At 44.1% G+C, this 18,296-nt stretch overlaps 2 protein-coding genes across 2 annotated transcripts in view; one reads left to right on the top strand and one right to left on the bottom strand.

The window, feature by feature from the left end:
* Positions 1–18,296, top strand: part of PKD1L2 (polycystin 1 like 2) — a 65,783-nt gene that overhangs the window by 36,653 nt on the left and 10,834 nt on the right. The window contains exons 20-35 of the mRNA XM_039502663.1: positions 148–274; positions 1,942–2,076; positions 3,176–3,401; positions 3,982–4,175; positions 5,448–5,678; positions 6,491–6,592; positions 7,281–7,459; positions 7,735–7,881; positions 8,618–8,817; positions 8,997–9,220; positions 10,053–10,269; positions 11,005–11,233; positions 11,991–12,222; positions 12,747–12,843; positions 16,716–16,856; positions 17,596–17,781. Coding sequence (XP_039358597.1) covers positions 148–274; positions 1,942–2,076; positions 3,176–3,401; positions 3,982–4,175; positions 5,448–5,678; positions 6,491–6,592; positions 7,281–7,459; positions 7,735–7,881; positions 8,618–8,817; positions 8,997–9,220; positions 10,053–10,269; positions 11,005–11,233; positions 11,991–12,222; positions 12,747–12,843; positions 16,716–16,856; positions 17,596–17,781 — 2,867 coding nt within the window. The remainder of the gene's footprint in view (positions 1–147; positions 275–1,941; positions 2,077–3,175; positions 3,402–3,981; positions 4,176–5,447; positions 5,679–6,490; positions 6,593–7,280; positions 7,460–7,734; positions 7,882–8,617; positions 8,818–8,996; positions 9,221–10,052; positions 10,270–11,004; positions 11,234–11,990; positions 12,223–12,746; positions 12,844–16,715; positions 16,857–17,595; positions 17,782–18,296) is intronic.
* The window catches only part of BCO1 (beta-carotene oxygenase 1), a 104,190-nt gene that overhangs the window by 85,354 nt on the left and 540 nt on the right, over positions 1–18,296 (bottom strand). The gene's annotated exons all lie outside the window — the stretch shown is intronic.

Raw genomic sequence — 18,296 nt, 5'->3', positions numbered from 1 at the left:
GCCCAGTTACACTCACTCAGCCAGGAAGCCTTTCTGGATGTAACATCAACTATGCTTAGCAACCCTGCACTGTGCTATTAATACTTCTGTCTTTGTCTCCATCTGTTCTTATTTTCTCTGCTTGTGTCTGACCGCAATTCTGGACAGGTTACAAACAGACAGCATGGATGGCACATCCATTAACATCTCTGATTACAGCTCAGCCAGCTTTACTCTCCCCTCTGCCTCCTCTCTCAGTGTCTCAGGAGACAGTGATGAGACTGTGGATATAAGGGTAAGTGACTGTTACTCTGACTTGACGTATTCGATAAATTTATTAATTCTCTTGCTCTAATGAGTTTGGAGCCTTTTCTCCTTTCACAATGATCGCACTGGCACATGTGGTATCCTGGTTCTTGGCCTTCCAGTTATGTCAGCAAATTCACTTGGAATTTATCAGGCCAGAGGAGCCTTTTCCTTTTCTGATTGCATGGGATTTGGTGCAGGTAGTTGAAGGGAACTGGGAGCTTACTGGAAAGGCACCTCCCACCACAGTCCTTGCCTGATTCACTGCTCTCTCGGCTGTCCACAGCAATGGACTCAATTGATAACTCTAACCCCATTCACCATTTGGTTGCATTCACTGTCACGAGGAGTCAGCTGATCTATACCATTATTTAACCAGCAAGCCTGAAACACTATTTTCCCCAAGCAGCATATGAGTCAGTTGGAGCTACTCAGATCTTGTAGGGAACAATAGGGCCCCAGATTTCCTGCCAGTTGGGTGTCTTCCATTGTCTGATCTAGGACACACTCTATTCCCTAGTACATTTTTGTCTTGTTATGATATTTTTATATTCCTCTTTCTCAGGGTCTCCCGGGCTGATTCAAAACAGTCGGCCTGGCAAAATCCTATACACTGTTGTAGTCTAAGTGTCTCCTTCCAATTCCCCCTCTCTATTTCAGCTCTGTTAAGTCAAGACCCCAAACTTACTAACATCAGTGGAAACACTCCCATTGTCTTCACGGGCTTTGGATGTCCCTCCTTTTTTCCCCTGCATCTGTACTCATGACTCTAACATACTCTGATATGCACCTCAGGCAATAGATTTATGAATGCTGTCAACTCCAGTAATTTCAGGAGAGGCACAGCAATTTGACTTTGATGGAATAACTCTGGATTAACACTGGTGTGACTGAATTTGGCCCCCGATATCTAAATCAGTGGTTCTCAACCAGGGTACACATACCCCTGGGGGAACGCAGAGGTCTTCTAGGGAGTACATCAACTCATCAAGATATTTGGCTAGTTTTACAACAGGCTACATAAAAAGCACTAGCGAAGTCAGTACAAACTAAAATTTCATACAGAAAATGACGTTTATACTGCTCTATATACTATACACTGAAATGTAAGTACAACATTTATATTCAAATTTACTTATTTTATAATTATATGGTAAAAATGAGAAAGTAAGCAATTTTTCAATAATAGTGTGCTGTCACACTGTTGTATTTTTATGTCTGATTTGTAAGCAAGTAGTTTTTAAGTGAAGTGAAACTTGGGGGTACACAAGACAAATCAGACTCCTGAAAAGAGTACAATAGTCTGGAAAGGTTGAGAGCCCCTGATCTAAATGACCCATGAAAAGGATTACATATGAATGGAAAGTGATTTCTGCATGTTAGAGATACATTAGAGATGGGTCTGAGCTGCAGTATTTATATGCAGATCACATTCCAAACTTTCCCACAATGTAAGGTCTGGGATTGGTCCATTATTGAGATGGGGCCAGCTTCAAACTTGGATCTGGAGCCGAACTTCCCTGAAGTCCAGGGTTGTTTGGCTCTTGGGTTTGGTTCTGACTTCATCTCTAATCTACATGGAAATCTAAAAATTGTGACTTTAATAAAGTATCTTGTACAACTCAAATGCTGCTTGTCATTCATGTCTCGCTGTAGATGGTGAGCTTTGCAGTGAATCCCTTTTCCTTAAGTGACGCCAGTTTTGAGATCACTGGAACCGTGGGAGGCCTAAGTCTTACCAGCGTTGATGGATTGGTCATACCAGTTAATGACCTTACTGAAAACATTGAGGTAAATCCAATCCTCTCTCTCAGTGTGAACTGGAGTCTAATTAGATCCTTGGATGGCAGGTGCTCTATAAATGTCAGTTGTGTTATCAACATCATCATCTCCTCTCCAAGTAGCAAGCTCAGTAGAGAAATGGTAATGTTGTATTTACTCGCAACACACAAAGAGAGAGCATGGTGCATGCACATGCTAGGAAGGAGTACATATGGTTTGCAGGATGAACACAATAAGCATCTCTTTCATAAGGTCTATGTGTGGGGCCCGAAAGTGCATCTTGCTTCTGCGAGTGATTCAGCCTTTCCTTCTCCTTTATCATGTGGATGAACAAGAAGAAACATGAGAATCCTACTGGCTAAGGAAGATGGCTGCTGGCTATGGTCAGCCTGAAACACACTGTGATGTCTAAATAATAAAACCATCATTATCCTACCTCGGGGTAGCGCAATGAACTTAATGACCTCTTAAGACCCCTTCCAGCCCTACATTTCTCTGATTCGCTCATCTCAATATTGCATGCCCATATTACTATCTCCTAGACCTCCTAGCCTATGTGTAAAATCATTAAACTAATGCCTAAATCATTCAACAATGCATCTACATATCAATCTGTGCTTCAGGATGACCATAATCTCAACTCCTTAGATTTAGCCGGTATCTATATTGTTACTCATCTGGAAAACAGTCTGGAATCATTTTGATGAGTAGCATGCCATTCATTTCCTAAAAACTCACATATGCAACACTTGCAAATGTACTTCAAGCCTGCCCACATTCCTCCCTAACCTGTGTATCCAGTCACCATAGAGCTTTGAGATGAACCAATGTAGAGTTGATATGGACTTTTCAGAAGCTTGTTCTAAGTATCAAGCAAATTGCATTTGAGCAGGCATACAATAGGAAATCTTATTTACGGTAGCTGTCCACCAGGATGGATTTGCTTGGGAATGCTTTCCCTATAGTATGTTTTGAAAGAGGGTTTTTAGAAATAAATCCCATAAAATGTGCTTTGATCTTAGCATGTAGCTGCATCGTGTTACTATGTAATAGGATCCAGGCACTGTCATACATTTTTAGGAATGTATCTCTGTGTGTTCAAATATAGATAATGCTGCCAAGATTTTCAGCACCTCAGGAAAACAGGAGCCTGTTGAATCTGGGCAATTTTAGTGCTGTCCAAGTCAATGTCACCTCAGAAAATACGTCTCTAGTGATCCACCTGGAAACTGAACAGGATATTCCACTAATACTGTACTTGGGATATGGCTACCACCCAAATGAGACTAACTATGATATGAAAGCTCATCTGCCCCTTAAGAAAAACACTGGAGGTAAGATCATTTACCAGGGACATTTGATTCCGAGCACTTTAGGCTCATCTACAAACTACATGAGTACCCTTAACTTACACTTTCCAATAGAAGCTGATCACACTCAATATGAGCTCTTAGGCCCAGATCCACAAAGGTACTTAAGCTCCTAACTTTCACTGATTCAAAAGGAAATTAGGATCCTAAACACCTTTGTGGATCTGGGCCTTAATTCTCATATATAGTGCTGTCATCCAAATTTTTTACAGATGAGAACAAACATAAATTGTAGAGATGAGCTCAAGCTCAGAAGTTTGGATGTGTAAATGGCAATGAACCTCCTCAAAGTCTGAAAGTTCCAATCTGTGTCCTGGTTCAGGTCATCTCTAGTAAACACTATGCACAAACAGAAGCAAAGAACAGGTGTTTTGAATAATTAACCTTATAAATTAACCAGAATAAAAACCTATATTGATAGTTGTTCTGATAACTGTTCTGTTATTCTATTTATTTTATTTATTGGCATGTATACAATATATCTGTGTATTGCTAAAACAAATTCTTTCTTACATAGCCTTCAACTAAAATATTTCTGTTCAAGGTAAGTCAAACACATGGGTTCTTAGCCCAGAAGAACTCATTTTCGGAGAAGGGACTTACTATCTCATGATGGAACAAGACATGGAAATGGATTCTACAACCAAGAGAGATCTAACCATAGCTGTCACTTCCTTTGTATCCCAGTGTGTGTTCTGGGATGAACTACGGGGCAACTGGAATAGCTACGGGTGCCATGTAAGTAGAGACAAGCAGAAGAATATTGTCATGGATCTTTCCTCAATACATTTCAAAGCCAGCCTAGATAACAATAACATTTGATAAAATGAATGAACATGTTTCTTTGAATTCTTGATAACACCATGAAACAAGACCGGTTTGGGATGGGAGAAGGTCATGAAGCTCAGGTTAGTCCAATATAAAGTGGAACTTAGATACATTTTTTCTAGGACATGCATCTAAGTGAGAAGTGGTTGAAGCATTTTGAATGGATTATGTTTAGTACTATAATACCCACTTCTGCTTACGTCTTAGAGTCACTGTCCTCTACTGGATTTTGTAGGATCTGCGCACATATAACAATTCTTCACACCTAGCTCAGCTAGCTTTCCAGTTTCTTTAGCTTGTGTCATAAACAGATAGTTAAGGGTTAATGTCTCTTTTACCTGTAAAGGGTTAAGAAGCTCAGTAAACCTGGCTGACACCTGACCAGAGGACCAATAAGGGGACAAGATACTTTCAAATCTTGGTGGAGGGAAGTCTTTTGTTTGTGCTCTTTGTTTGGGGGTTGTTCGCTCTTGGGACTAAGAGGGACCAGACATCAATCCAGGCTCTCCAAATCTTTCTGAATCAGTCTCTCATGTTTCAAACTTGTAAGTAATAGCCAGGCAAGGCGTGTTAGTCTTATTTTTGTTTTCTCAACTTGTAAATGTTCCTTTTTGCTGAGAGGATTTTACCTCTGTTTGCTGTAACTTTGAACCTAAGGCTAGAGGGGGTTCCTCTGGGCTATATGAATCTGATTACCCTGTAAAGTATTTTCCATCCTGATTTTACAGAGATAATTTTTACCTTTCTTTCTTTAATTAAAAGCTTTCTTTTTAAGAACCTGATTGATTTTTTCCTTGTGTTAAGATCCAAGGGGATTGGATCTGGACTCACCAGGAATTGGTGGGGGAAGGGAGGGGGATGGTTAAATTCTCCTTGTGTTAAGATCCAAGAGGTTGGATCGGTGTTCATCAGGAACTTGGTGAAAAAGCCTCTCAAGACTGCCCAGGGAGGGGAAGGTTTTGGGGGGACAGAAAGTGATCCAGACACTGAAATTTCTGGATGGTGGCAGTGTTACCAGATCTAAGCTAGTAATTAAGCTTAGAAGTGTCCATGCAGGTCCCCACATCTGTACCCTAAAGTTCAGAGTGGGGGAGGAACCTTGACAGCTTGCTAGGTAAGTATGCTGTACTTTGAAGCCGAAGGTTGAGAATGTTGTGAACATGATCATTCTTTGGCTTTCAGGTAGGTCCAAAAACAACCCCCAGCAGCACCCAGTGTCTCTGCAACCACCTGACCTTCTTTGGGAGCACCTTCTTTGTCACGCCCAATACCATTGATGTCAGCAAAACAGCGGAGCTTTTTGGCACATTTGTGGACAACCCCGTGGTAGTGACAACTGTGGGCTGTATCTTTCTTGTGTATGTGCTGGTAGCTATTTGGGCTAGAAGGAAAGACATTCAGGATGATGCCAAAGTAAGCACTGTGCTAATAGATAGTGTGATAGGAAGTATTTCCCCTCTGTCTGGCCTGCTCTGCTGTGGTCACATTAATGCAGCCACTTAGGACAGAGTGAGTGGTCAGCCCCCTTTGTAGCTGATGCCACTAATTCTCCATAAAGGGAATGGATGATCCAAGAGTGATTAAAGAGCTTGCATTAGACTGTGTAATTTTGTGTAATGTCTTTGTCATCTTCAGTGTGTTCCCGGCAGTATACATGAAGAAGGAGGGAGTCTAAGGTTTTAGTGGTTTGCTTTCATTAAACTTTTACATCAAGAATATAACACAAGACTGAGTTTATCACTCAGGGTATCCTCAAATGCTGTTCATTTCTCTGTCTCTCTCTAGCCTACTTCTAGACATAGCCAAAAAATTGAGGGGGAGACAAGAGCAGTTTTTGTCTAAATATTTCATGGAAAATTTTGGCTTACTGCAGAAATTTAAATACTGAAAAAATGTGGGGGTTTGGCCAATATATCTCAGCTTTCAAACATTCATTTTTTCAACAACAAAAATAAACATTTTCCATGGAAAGTAGACATTTTTTGCAAAAAAAAATTGTCATAAACCTAATTTTGCATCAAAAAAACAATTTTGACAGAAAATTTTCTACCAGCCCTACCTACTTCCCCTTGCCTCCACACTTCCTGCTAGGTATACGTAGTGTCCACAAGATGGCACCATGCCACCTTTCCCATCCAGGAGCCCAGAGAAAGCCCTGCTCCCGGCACTGTTACTATTTTACCATCCATAGCATTCTCCCGGTGGTATTGTCTCTCTCTCTCCAGGTGAAGATCACAGTGTTGGAGGATAATGACCCCTTTGCTCAGTATCGTTATCTTGTGACAGTTTTTACAGGGCACCGTCGAGGGGCAGCCACAACCTCCAAGGTATTGATGGAATTACAGATGTGTTGGTATCTTCTGAATGTTTAATAGACCCTCAGCATATAGAGCTCCAGCTTCAGAAATATTTGTCACATCAGGAAACTGACCTTGTCATATGTAAGCCTAACATCTAAGGGAGGCAGCAGGCTACCAAAGAGAGCTTTGGCTCCTCCAAGGGAAAGAGCAAGTAATGAAGTGTCTCGAAAGGGGACCTCTGGATCTGGGTGGCAGAGGTAACAGCAGCAGTATGCTGTGCCTGGCTCTGCTACCCACAGTGCGAGGAGGAATGGGAAAGTCCAGAGGATTCACTGGGCACGATTACATCTGCAGCCTCATTCACTCTGCTGCAAAACAGGCCAAATAAGTGAAGCTCTCCCTACATGCACAACAATGTAACAGCAGTTGCTTTTATGTTACTAGCAGCTGCGGCAGCTTCCATTACACTCAGTTCATAGGATTTGGCAAGCCTGTCGTGACATCCTGTTAATTGTGGGTCAACGCCTGAGCTCCTGACTCAGTTTTCACTGAGTCCCCGTGCAGGGCAGCTTGGCTTCAGTGGGAATTTGCCAGAGGCTCAGTAAGGAGTTCAGGATTAGGGCCCAATACAAAGTACCCGTGGCCCAAGTCATGAATGCAAACAAATAGTGCCAGGCTGTCAATTATCAATACACTCATCCAGTACGTCTTTCAGGTGACTCTCACCCTTTACGGCCTCGAAGGAGAGAGTGAACCCCACCACCTGACTGACCCTGACACACTAGTCTTTGAGCGTGGAGGAGTGGATGTTTTCCTGCTCTGTACCCTGTTTCCTCTTGGGGAACTGCAGCGTATCCGACTGTGGCATGATAATTCAGGAGACAGCCCATCCTGGTAAGCAAGGGAAGAGGCTATGAGGAGACAGAAGAATATCCTTTCTGATACCACTTTTCCCTTCTGTTGCATTTGTCAAACATTCATGTATTTATCCACACCCCACCCTAGGAAGCTGGAATGTGTTATCTCCATTTTGCAGATGGAGAAGCTAAGTCACAGATAGGCTAAGGGTCAGAGTCTGACACCCACACTCTCAGCGAGTTGCACTTACAGTGACCTGAATTCCTTGGCGTCTTCCCCATATGAGCTAGTTCTTTATTTTTATGGCACAGGTATGTGAATCGTGTGCTGGTCCATGACCTGGCTCAGGATCAAAAATGGTATTTCCTCTGTAACTCTTGGCTGGCCATTGATGTTGGAGAGTGTGTCCTAGACAAAGTGTTCCCAGTCGCTACTGAGCAGGACATGAAACAGTTCAGGTAACTTCAGCCTTGCGTTCCTGTTGGTTATTGACAGCAATCCATTCGAAAAAAGAAGGGATGCAAAGAGGGCCTAACCCAAAGCCCATTAACGTCAATGAGGGTCACAGCCTTGACTTCAATGGACTTTGGACCAGAGCCAGAGGATTGCTTAGCTGCATCTGACTGTTAAACTTTGGTATTACTGCTCTGAGGAGAGGGGAGAAAGACCATTCAAAGTACCCAATACAAACCCCAGCGCCAAATCTGCTTTACTATGTATTTTCCCTGACAGATTAATAGAAATTGCTTTTGATGTGTTTGGTCCTCACCCTACAATTACAGGGACAGGAGCTACATTTTAGGCCTCTGCAAAAGGCATTGGTCTCGTGGATGCATTTTGGGGGACCCGGCTATATCCAGTGCTAACACAACCATCTCACACAACCCGAACAATGAGAACCCTGTTGAGTATCATCTCGTTATTATTTAACGTCTGTATTGTGGGAGCACTTAGAGATGTCAGTCAGCACGGGGCCCCAAACTCAGCTCTATTTCCCCCTCTTAGACTCACAGACTTTAAGGTCAGAAGGGACCATTATGATCTTCTAGTCTGACCTCCTGCACAAGGCAGGCCACAGAATCTCACCCACCCACTCCTGTAACAACCCCCTGACCTATGTCTGAGCTACTGAGGTCCTCAACTTGTGGTTTAAAGCCTTCAAGCACTTCCTTGCTTCCCCTTCCTTCTTCCCAGTAACCTGTTTTTCATGAAGACTTCCAAGGGTTTCCAGGACGGGCATATCTGGTATTCGATTTTCAACCGCTCTCCACGAAGCACCTTCACGCGAGCCCAGAGAGTATCATGCTGCTTCTCCCTGCTGCTCTGCACCATGCTGACCAGCATCATGTTCTGGGGGGTGCCAAAGGACCCAGCTGAGCAGAAAATGGACTTAGGTAAGTGTGAGTGACTGCTCGGGCTGAGCAGAGGGGAAGGGGAAACAAGGAGCCACAAAGCAGTTTCAATGGGGATCACTCAGCAACAAGGTTTTTCCACAGGCGAGGGGCTCTAAGTCTGGCATTTTCACTTTGCTCTGGGACTATTTTTACCCTTCCTCTCTGCCTGACGATGGCAGGTAAGATCGAGTTCACGTGGCAGGAGGTGATGATCGGCTTCGAGAGCTCCCTCCTCATGTTCCCCATCAACCTGCTCATCGTGCAGATCTTCAGGAACATCCGACCCCGGGTGACCAAGGAGCAGGAGAAGAAACCAGGGAAAAGTGGCCGAGTGTCTCCAAACCTGCCCCCTCCCGCTCAGGCAACCCAGAGCGTCACACTCACCCCTGAGGCTGTGATAAAGGCAAGTCCCTCTGCGCACGGCCTCTTACAGGGAAATAGTTGAGAGTACTGATCTGTCCCAAGGGTGTACAAAATACATTGCACTGCTCCCTCCTGGTGGGTGTACGCATCAGTATGAACTCACTGTTTATTCTGTGTGGCAAGAAAGTACTATTTTGTCCAGATGTGCTTCATAATTCCTTAAGTAATAAGCCAAACATTCACTGAGCGGTGTCTCTCTGTTAGAGACCCTCTTGATTCTGAGGGATGGAGTTAAAGAATGAGGGGTACTTAGCTAGGATTACCATTGTCCAGGTCAAATTCTCCATGTAGGGGACTCTCGCTGATTTCATGTGCCTCCCTAAGCAGATATTGAGCCTTACAGGTATGTAGTGATGGACTAATATCACTGTGTTGTGTGGTCACAGTCTAACATCAAGGAAATGAATAACATTTGTCCCCATGATACAACTAACAAAACAAGACATACATGTAAGTCATGTTGCTTAATGCACAACTGGAAGGCGCTCTAGTCCTATCAACATGATGAGCATGGTATTAGAATCTATATAGAATAGGATAGACTCCCCAGCCCAGATGAATTGTGTGTATTTTCACATCCTGAAAGCTTATATTGTTGGACTTAAACCTGTCAGATCAGGACTGTCCCATGAGACTGTCTAACCCTGTGAGAGTTGAAGGCCTTATCCATGCTGGGACAGCGCTGTAGCTTCAGAATCAGAAACCCCATTGTAGATGTGGTGCACCAGTGAAGCTTATCTTGGTTTCAAACTACATCAGAGTAAGTAACCAGAGCCACTAGGTGACTGCCATGCTGTTGCTGCATCTTCCAGGATATTAGGAGAATTGCCAATTCACTGTTTAAGACCCTGAAGACTCCGCTACCATCCTCAGAAACAGACCTTGGAAAATCTACTGACATCAACACACTGTTGGCTTTGGTTGAGGACATCATCTGCCAGCAGAACAGAGCTGGGCAAGAGTTTTATGATGAGAGTAAAAAGAAAGATGATCCTATTATCATCACACTAGGGTCTGTAGACATACAAGGTAAGCTAAGAAAAGCCTCACTGAAATGCCTGTAAGTGAACCCACCGCAATCACTAGATATGAGGACCACTCTTACTTCATTTTGAGTTTAGGACAGTTCAGTGAAAACACCATGTTTTCTTTGCTGTAGAGTGAATGGTGGCTCTCCACTGTCCTGCTTTTAAAACCAATGCAGGCTTTTCAGTGTTTACAACGAGTCAGTGTCCACGTAGCATCAAGATCCTCATGTCTCAGTGCTTCCATAACCATGTTGTCCTTTCCCTCATCCTTCCTCTCCCTGCGCTGTTGTCCCCTCCAGTTCCAATTCAGGGATTGATTCTGCCACCGGGGCTCATGTTGAATATTACCTTAGTCTGTAAATTGCCCCATTGATTGCAATCCCAGTTTGCCATTGGCTTTTTCAATAGATTTATGCAGTTACAGACTGCTATGGTAGCCATTGAACAAGGATGTTTGGTCTTGTTGGACTCATCTATTGAGGTTCTGAGGTCATTGTCATAAAATGTTGTTTGCCAGGTGTGAGGAGAATGCTACTGCTATGCTCGTTGTATAAGTTATGAAAGCTAGATTATTAGTATTAGCAGTCACCATAGATGTGCATGTCACCTTCAGAGTAATTCCCTGCCCCGAAGAGTTTACAATCCTAAACCCTGATTCTGCCACCCTTATTCACGCTTTATTCCACGAGCAGCCTAATTTATTTCCCTTTTTCCCCTCTCCCCCATTTCCCTGGAGAAAAAACAAGAAGCCCAACTCCAGAGAAAGGAATGGGTGAAAGGCTGAAACACAATGACTACAACCGCTACTTGTACATGCAACTCCAGCACGTAGAGATGGAGTTGGAATTACTGGGACCTCACAAATTCCAGAAGGCTCAGAGTTACATCCAAGCTGTTAGGCAGGTCCAGCACATGAAAGGCCTCCTGGAAAGACACCTCTGCTCTTCAGGATCTATCAGTGAGAGGTAACAATCACCCCTATCATTGGTATACATAGAGGCAGGTTCAAATCCAGCCCAAGCTGGTGGTGATTGAAAGTCATTACCAGCTGATGACTCCTTGATAATTATATAAATATTCTTGGAGGAGCAGCAAGGGAATTTCAATGGAATGAATACTGCATACTGGGGCAACTCATCACTCTTTTGTTTATACATTTATGCCTCCAAAACTAAATGTTTCAATGCAGTAAAACATTATAGTAAAGAGCTGAGGACAAGCTCTGAGCTCCAAAGTGCTCAAGAGTCTGTAAAAGAATGGATGTGCAGGAACCTGTTAAACAACAGAGACAGAAATGGGTCAGAAAAATCTGATTTTTAAGTAGGAAGTATTCAAAAATATAGTGATGCTGCTCTTCATGGACTCTAAGCCCTTTTTTATAGGGGCATCCAACAGTCACAATGTAGTGGTGGGTCTGTCAGCATCTACATTAGAAATCCTATTTTCTGGGGTTTTAGAAATAAAGCCCATAAAATGTGCTTTGATCTTATATCTGTATACCTGTTTGTATCTGTATACCTGTGATTTGTGTGCCTGTATTCTCGACTATCAGGATACTATTTGTATCATTGTATCTGTCAAAATAATTGGAAAATAGTTAATAGCTTTTAAAATCTGACTTTCACATCAGGTGTTTCTTATATCTGTTAAGTCCAGAGTTTGCTGTTGTGGTTTGCTTGTCTCACCAGTAAAATGACTCTCTCATGATGGTTGACTCTCCAGGTGCTCCCCTACTCCAAGTTTCTCTGGGGATGGCAAGAAAGGTTCCTCTTTCAAAGGCTTGCCCTGGTGGTTTGTTTTCATTGGCTGGTTCCTCATAGCTGCCACCAGTGGCGTGTCCGGATTCTTCACCATGCTTTACGGGCTACATTATGGCAAAGATAACTCCATCAAGTGGCTGATTTCCATGGCCATCTCCTTCTTTGAAAGTCTCTTCATCACACAGCCCTTAAAAGTAAGGTCACTATCAATACAAAACACTGGCTAGGGAAGGGCTGATCCTGCAGTTCCCTCAGGCACATCACTCCCATTGAGGTGAACTTGAGTTTTACATTCAAAAGGACTGCAGGACAGAGCTCTTAAGCAAGAGATCCTTCCTGTAAGTTAAGGGTTTCATTACAGTTGAGTTATAATGGCATGTTGATTTCTCTTGGCAGGACTCTTGTTCCCGTTTGCTTCATTTCACCTTATTTTGTCTTATTTTGATAGCTCCCAAGCTGATGAAAGTTCCCAGTGGGAAAAGTATGGCCAGAGGGCAAAAACAATCACAATTAGTGAGATTCACACAGCATCTTGGGGTCCATTCTCTTTCTGATTTCTTGTTCATGGAATTAGCCTGTGTTTATAGAGCAAATTAAAAGGCAAGATTCTCCTCCCCAATCTGTAGTGCCTGGATTAGAGACGAGCATTTAAGGCAAAGTCTAGACCTCTCCTCGTGCAGAATGTGGAGATTCTGAACGAATAGCTAATGTCTTCCAGGTGTTGGGATTTGCTGCTTTCTTTGCTTTGGTTCTGAAGAAGGTGGAGCATGAAGACGAGGAAAACACTGCTGTTGATGGGTCTCTGTCTTCACCAGGTAATTGTGTGTCATACCTGGGGACTAATTAATGAATGTGAAATGTCTCATCTGAGACTTTGAAGTGCTTTATTCATGCATATGGTCAGGGTAGACAACCCTATTTTCCACCTGTAACCTTTGGTCCCTGATCCCTAGGCCTGCTGCTCTAATAACAACACAGGCCAGGGATCCCTGGAGTGCCCAGGGGATCTAGCTCCATAACTTCCCCTGAGCATGTCTCCAACATGCCCTCTAGACTGTGGGGGGTGTGAGGGGAGGCAGCTACATTGGATCTGTTAGTTAAGGATGCCTCCATGCTTGAGGAATTCTCAGGTGCCCCATTAGGGCATCTTTAGGGCCCTTTTGCATCTTTAGAGCATAAAAATCTATCGGAGTACAGAAAAGCTGCTGCAGGCACAATGAAAAGGAGAGCATAAAACCTGATCATATGTTTACTTAGGAAGAAACGCTACATAGCACGTAACAGGGAGGCCACAAAACCAGAAAAGGAAACTCCTTGGATCAAAAAGAACTGTCTATCCCCATGTGTCTTTCTTCTATATCTCAACAGACACCCCTTTGACCTAGCACTGTTGTGAGATTGCCCTTGTAACTGGATTGGTATAATACTATTATTTGCGACTCGTCTAATTTCAGGAGTCTGATGTCAGACCCTTGTTCCCACCATCACTTGCTCTGTCCCCTGTCAGAAGTGGGAATGAACCATGTTCTCATTCTTAGTAGTAGTAGAAGACCAAGAACCGTGAATGGGTCCTGCTGCTATGGCTGATTGCTGTTGCCTCCCACACTCTCATCTGCATGCCGCAAACTTCAGCAACTGTGTTACAGTTTCAATATCCAAGGAACAGAATTCAGAAGAAGGGAATAATATTTAGCAGACTAGCTGAAAACGTAGGAACTAAAATAATGGAGAAGGATTTCAGAGGGATGCAAATATGAAGAAACCAATTTAAATGATCCAACTCTCATCCAAAATATAAAAAACAAAATTGCATATGGAAAAAAGAATGCACAGGGAATGCACACAGCTTTCCAGTCCCAAACACAATGCAATTTACATTAGTGCTGGGCTAACTTTACAATGTTTATATCATGGATTGTTTTGCAACAACCTTTACAACAACTCCACAACTTGATGAAAATGGATAAATTCAGTACAGTGTGATATGCTGCACTTTTCACTAGATTTTGTAAACGCAGGCCTGAAAAAATATCAATAAAACCCAGCTTCTATCTTAGAGAAGTTCCCTCCATGTTCTTCATTGCCATTATATGCAACTCCTTAGTTTACTATTGATTTCACTTCTCAGCTGCTGTTCTACCCAAGATGGAACTGATGTGCTACAGTTCCCATAACGCAACTGGTGGCTTATGTGGCCTTAATACACTTTATTTAAATGTACTGTAGTCAATGGGAGGTCCATTGTCCAGTATGCAGAGTACTGCCTTAATACTACAACTCACTACCACAGTTCTCAGGCTTCTGACAGGCATCTTTTACTGGGCAGGCTCTGAAGAGTCCTTAGGGCACCTCCATCTGCCTACGTAGGAGGCCCAATGACACAAACTGGGTTACATAGTCTCTTTGTGTTGGTGAGGACGGGGCTCTTGGCTCTCACTCCCCTAGTCCCTTTGGCTACTCTCAGATTCTCTAATCTCAAAAGGGGACAAGGGCATAGGCACCAGCTGCCTACTCGGCCTGCCTCGAGGCTTGCTGGACCTATCTTACCCAGCCAGTACACCAGGGTCGCTGTCTTCTTGTAAGCACAGGGCCGGGGCGGAGAGGGAGGCTGGTAAATGACCTTCCCAAGGGCAGATCCCCCCAAAAGCTTCCAGGAGTCTCCTCCGTGAGCTGTAGAACCACCCTGGACTCTCTCCTAGAGCTGCTCTGCTACTGCTGGGAATTTCCCATTTTTAAGACCTTATTCCACCCGTCAGGTATCAGAGGGGTAGCCGTGTTAGTCTGGATCTGTAAAAGCAGCAAAGAGTCCTGTGGCACCTTATAGACTAACAGATGTATTGGAGCATGAGCTTTCGTGGGTGAATACCCACTTCATCGGCCCACAAAAGCTCATGCTCCAATACGTCTGTTAGGCTATAAGGTGCCACAGGACTCTTTGCTGCTATTCCACCCTTGACATGACTGACAGGGCTGAGGGGCAAGGCCAGCCTTCCCCAAGGCAACTGTGTAACCCCTTCCATCACTGAGCAGGGTTTAGATACTCCATTACTCTCCCTCCCCAATATATCACAAGCAAGACATCCCAGCAAGGAGTCATGGACCTGCCAAACTGGTAGAATCAAGGAAATGGTGCTATTCCCCAGAGCTTTGTGTTTGATTTGCTGTTTTCTTTCAGCCTGATCTTAAGAGGCCAGCAAGGTCTAGGCCTGCTTTAATTTATTCACCAAGTGGGGAAGGGGGGGGTTCAGTGGGTAGAGTAAGCAGTTTTCACCTGGGAAATTGCCTTTTGCGGTAGCAATTGCACCAACCCTCTTACAAAGGGTATGTCAATTTCCGGCACTGGACTGGACATCTGCCAGGCTTCCCTGTATCTTTCTGAAGTGTAAATCCTGCTGCCTGTGATCAGCCCTGCAAGCCTTGCGCAGGTCATTCCCCATTGTGTTGAGATCTATTTTTATCTTTCTCTTCATTTGAATCTTCTTTTTCCCCTTCTCACAACCCAGGCGGGTGTTAAATCATTTATGGTTCTTGATATTTGTAGCCTGTTTGAGCTAAAACCCTCGGTTCCTTGTCCTAGCTAGTCGGTAAGTCTCCATTATTTTCCATTTTCTGGATGTTCAGCCTTTGCTGCTAGGCTTAGTTATACATGTATAAATATACCGTGTAGGTGTCTGCATGTAGGTACCGTATGTACATACGCTGTGGGCCAGAGTGTGGGGGCAGATCCTCAGTGGGTGGAAATTGTCTTGGCTCAGTGAACTCTGATGAGACTATGACAATTTACACCCACTGAGGGTCTGTCCCATGTGGCTTTATCATTCACTGCTGTGTGAGATGGGTGCGGGGGGACACCGCTCTCCTGGCAGTTTGCAGAGGCACTGCAGGAGTGCACACAGGGACTGCAATGGCAGAATCTGCTGGCCTGTGCTGAAAGGGGCTGGGACCAAGGCCCCAACCTTCCCAGCTGTCTTTGAAGCCTCTGGTCCTGCTGCTAATCCCTGCCCCACTGTATTAACTGCACAGGGCACAAAGCCTGGGGACATGCTGCCTACCCACTACCTCTGTGGGCTGGTAGACAGAGTCATTTCCTTTCTAGCTCTTCTCTCTCCCCCCTCCCTTTGTTCCTATTTGTCATTGGTAAAAATAAGAAATTTTTCTCTTCTGTGTGTTTTTTGCTGACGTTTCTCTCTCCCCCACTCACCAGAAGGCTTCGTGCTGCTGGGCATTGGGTCTGTTGGGGTGGGGCATCCTTTGGACCCACCCAGGGCTGGGCTGAGAGCCAGGGGAGCAGAGAAGAGAAGCCTGGACTTTTGAGTTGTGGCCTGAGCCTGCAGCCCTGTGTTTATAAGCGGCACCCACAGCCATCTACATAAGGGGCACAGTGGGAGTGGGGAGGGAAAGTCAGCAGCTGTCAGACTGGTCACATTAGCTGCAGAAGTAGTATCATGTGGATCAGGTAGTTTTCCCCCAGCACTGATCCTTTCCTCAGCCCTTCACCTCCATTGTCCTTTGAACTAGTCTGTTGCCCCAGCCCAGGGTTGCTCTCTCTCCCTCCCCTGCCCCGCCCTGGGTGAGAAACCCTGTATAACTAGAAGTGTTTCCCTGAAATGGCTGGGGTGCCCTAGAAATAAAAAGCAGGGCTTGGAGGAGCTGCTGACATGTTGACTTTTATTGTTCTTATACACAGGCGACTCAAACCCTTTATTTGGAGCTCGAAGGGATAGCAGAAGCAACATCTATCAGCCACCCCCTGCCACAGACATTCAGAGAATGAAGAACAATCACATCAAGGAGCAGAAAGCCTTTGCCTTAATCAGAGAAATACTGGGTCTGCAATCTGCCCACAAATGATCTTCTTGTTTTAGTGACAAAGCTCTTTCGTGTGTTTGCAAATCAGTGCTAATATTATCCTGCTGGACTCCTTGGGTGGGGAAGGGAGAGCTTTACACAGGCATACCTATTGGATATATGGATTGTAAATAGTGAATTCAGAGGGTGAAAACAATAATGGGGTAATAGCTGGAGATGCCAGTGGGGCTAATGGTGGGTTTTCTGAGGAAGGGGCAAACACGGCTTGCTTGTATTTTAAGAGAACAGGCCAGAGGAGTGTGAGAGTTTGTGGAAAAGGCAGAGGGAGAAGATGAAGATTAGTAGCTGGGAGAAGGTGGGTTTGCTCCTTCCTGTGAGCAAGAAATACCCATAGTTAATATCCTAGGCTTCATTCTTGCTCCCTCTGAAGGCAAAGAAAAAAAATTGCCTTGACTTCACTGAGAGCATCTTTGAGCCTCAGGCCCTTTTTATAGCCTGAGTTACTGCCGGTGTCCTACCCATTTGCCTGTTCTTTTCTTGAACCCTACTCAGATTCTGACTGATGGGTTGGCTTAGACTGTTGTGTCTTTCCCCCATCACATGTAAATTCAGCACTGATCTGATGTAGTCCAGAGAGAAACATTTTGCCAGACATCTTCTTAGCCTAATACTAAGTGATAATAGCAATAATTGTCATGTTGCTCTGTAGACAAACAATATCAATTCTAACCTAAAAGAATGTTTGCTGTTCTTTCCAGCCTACTTGGGATTTTTATGGATGCTACTGTTGGTTGCCTATGGACAAAGAGATCCCAATTCCTACTACCTGAACAAGCACATTGAAAGCAGCTTTACGGATGGGTTTCGGGATATCTACTCTTATCAGGACTTCTTCACATGGGCAAGAACTACCTTAGTCAACAAGTTATATGGCTCATATCAAGGTGCAGAGTTCTGACTGGATACCACATTGTTTGACTTGGCATTCAAAACTCGGACTTTTGTGCATGCCCCCAACTTGTCCATGTGCCTTGGGCTTCTGGGGAGGGACATTAGGGTGGAAGTCTGGTGAACTGATGATTTACACACATTAGTGTCATCCGGTATATTACCCTATTAGCTGATCAATATCTGCATAGCTGAATGGATACAACTCAGTGCATTAAAAACACAATAGGCCAAATTCATCTCTGGTGTAACTCTACATAATCTGTGTCTAGTGTTGTACTAAAATATGCCGGGTGGTTGTTCCATGATCTTCTGTCATTTAAAACAAGGCCAAACATCTAGATGGCAGCAGGAGTTAGTGATACTACCAACTTTTCCCCCAGATCTGTGCTTATGGCTTAGGCCACCAATGAATACAAGTATTAGGGAGCAGATGAGAACCCCATCAGGGCAAATCCCAAAGCATAAATTTAGCCCATTTTTGGTGCTCAGAAGTGTCTCTGTGCTATTG

Source organism: Mauremys reevesii, linkage group 16, assembly GCF_016161935.1.
Source record: "Mauremys reevesii isolate NIE-2019 linkage group 16, ASM1616193v1, whole genome shotgun sequence".
NCBI lineage: Eukaryota > Metazoa > Chordata > Testudines > Geoemydidae > Mauremys > Mauremys reevesii.
The sequence above is the reverse complement of the archived record's forward strand: the minus strand, read 5'-3'. Positions and strand labels throughout refer to the sequence as shown.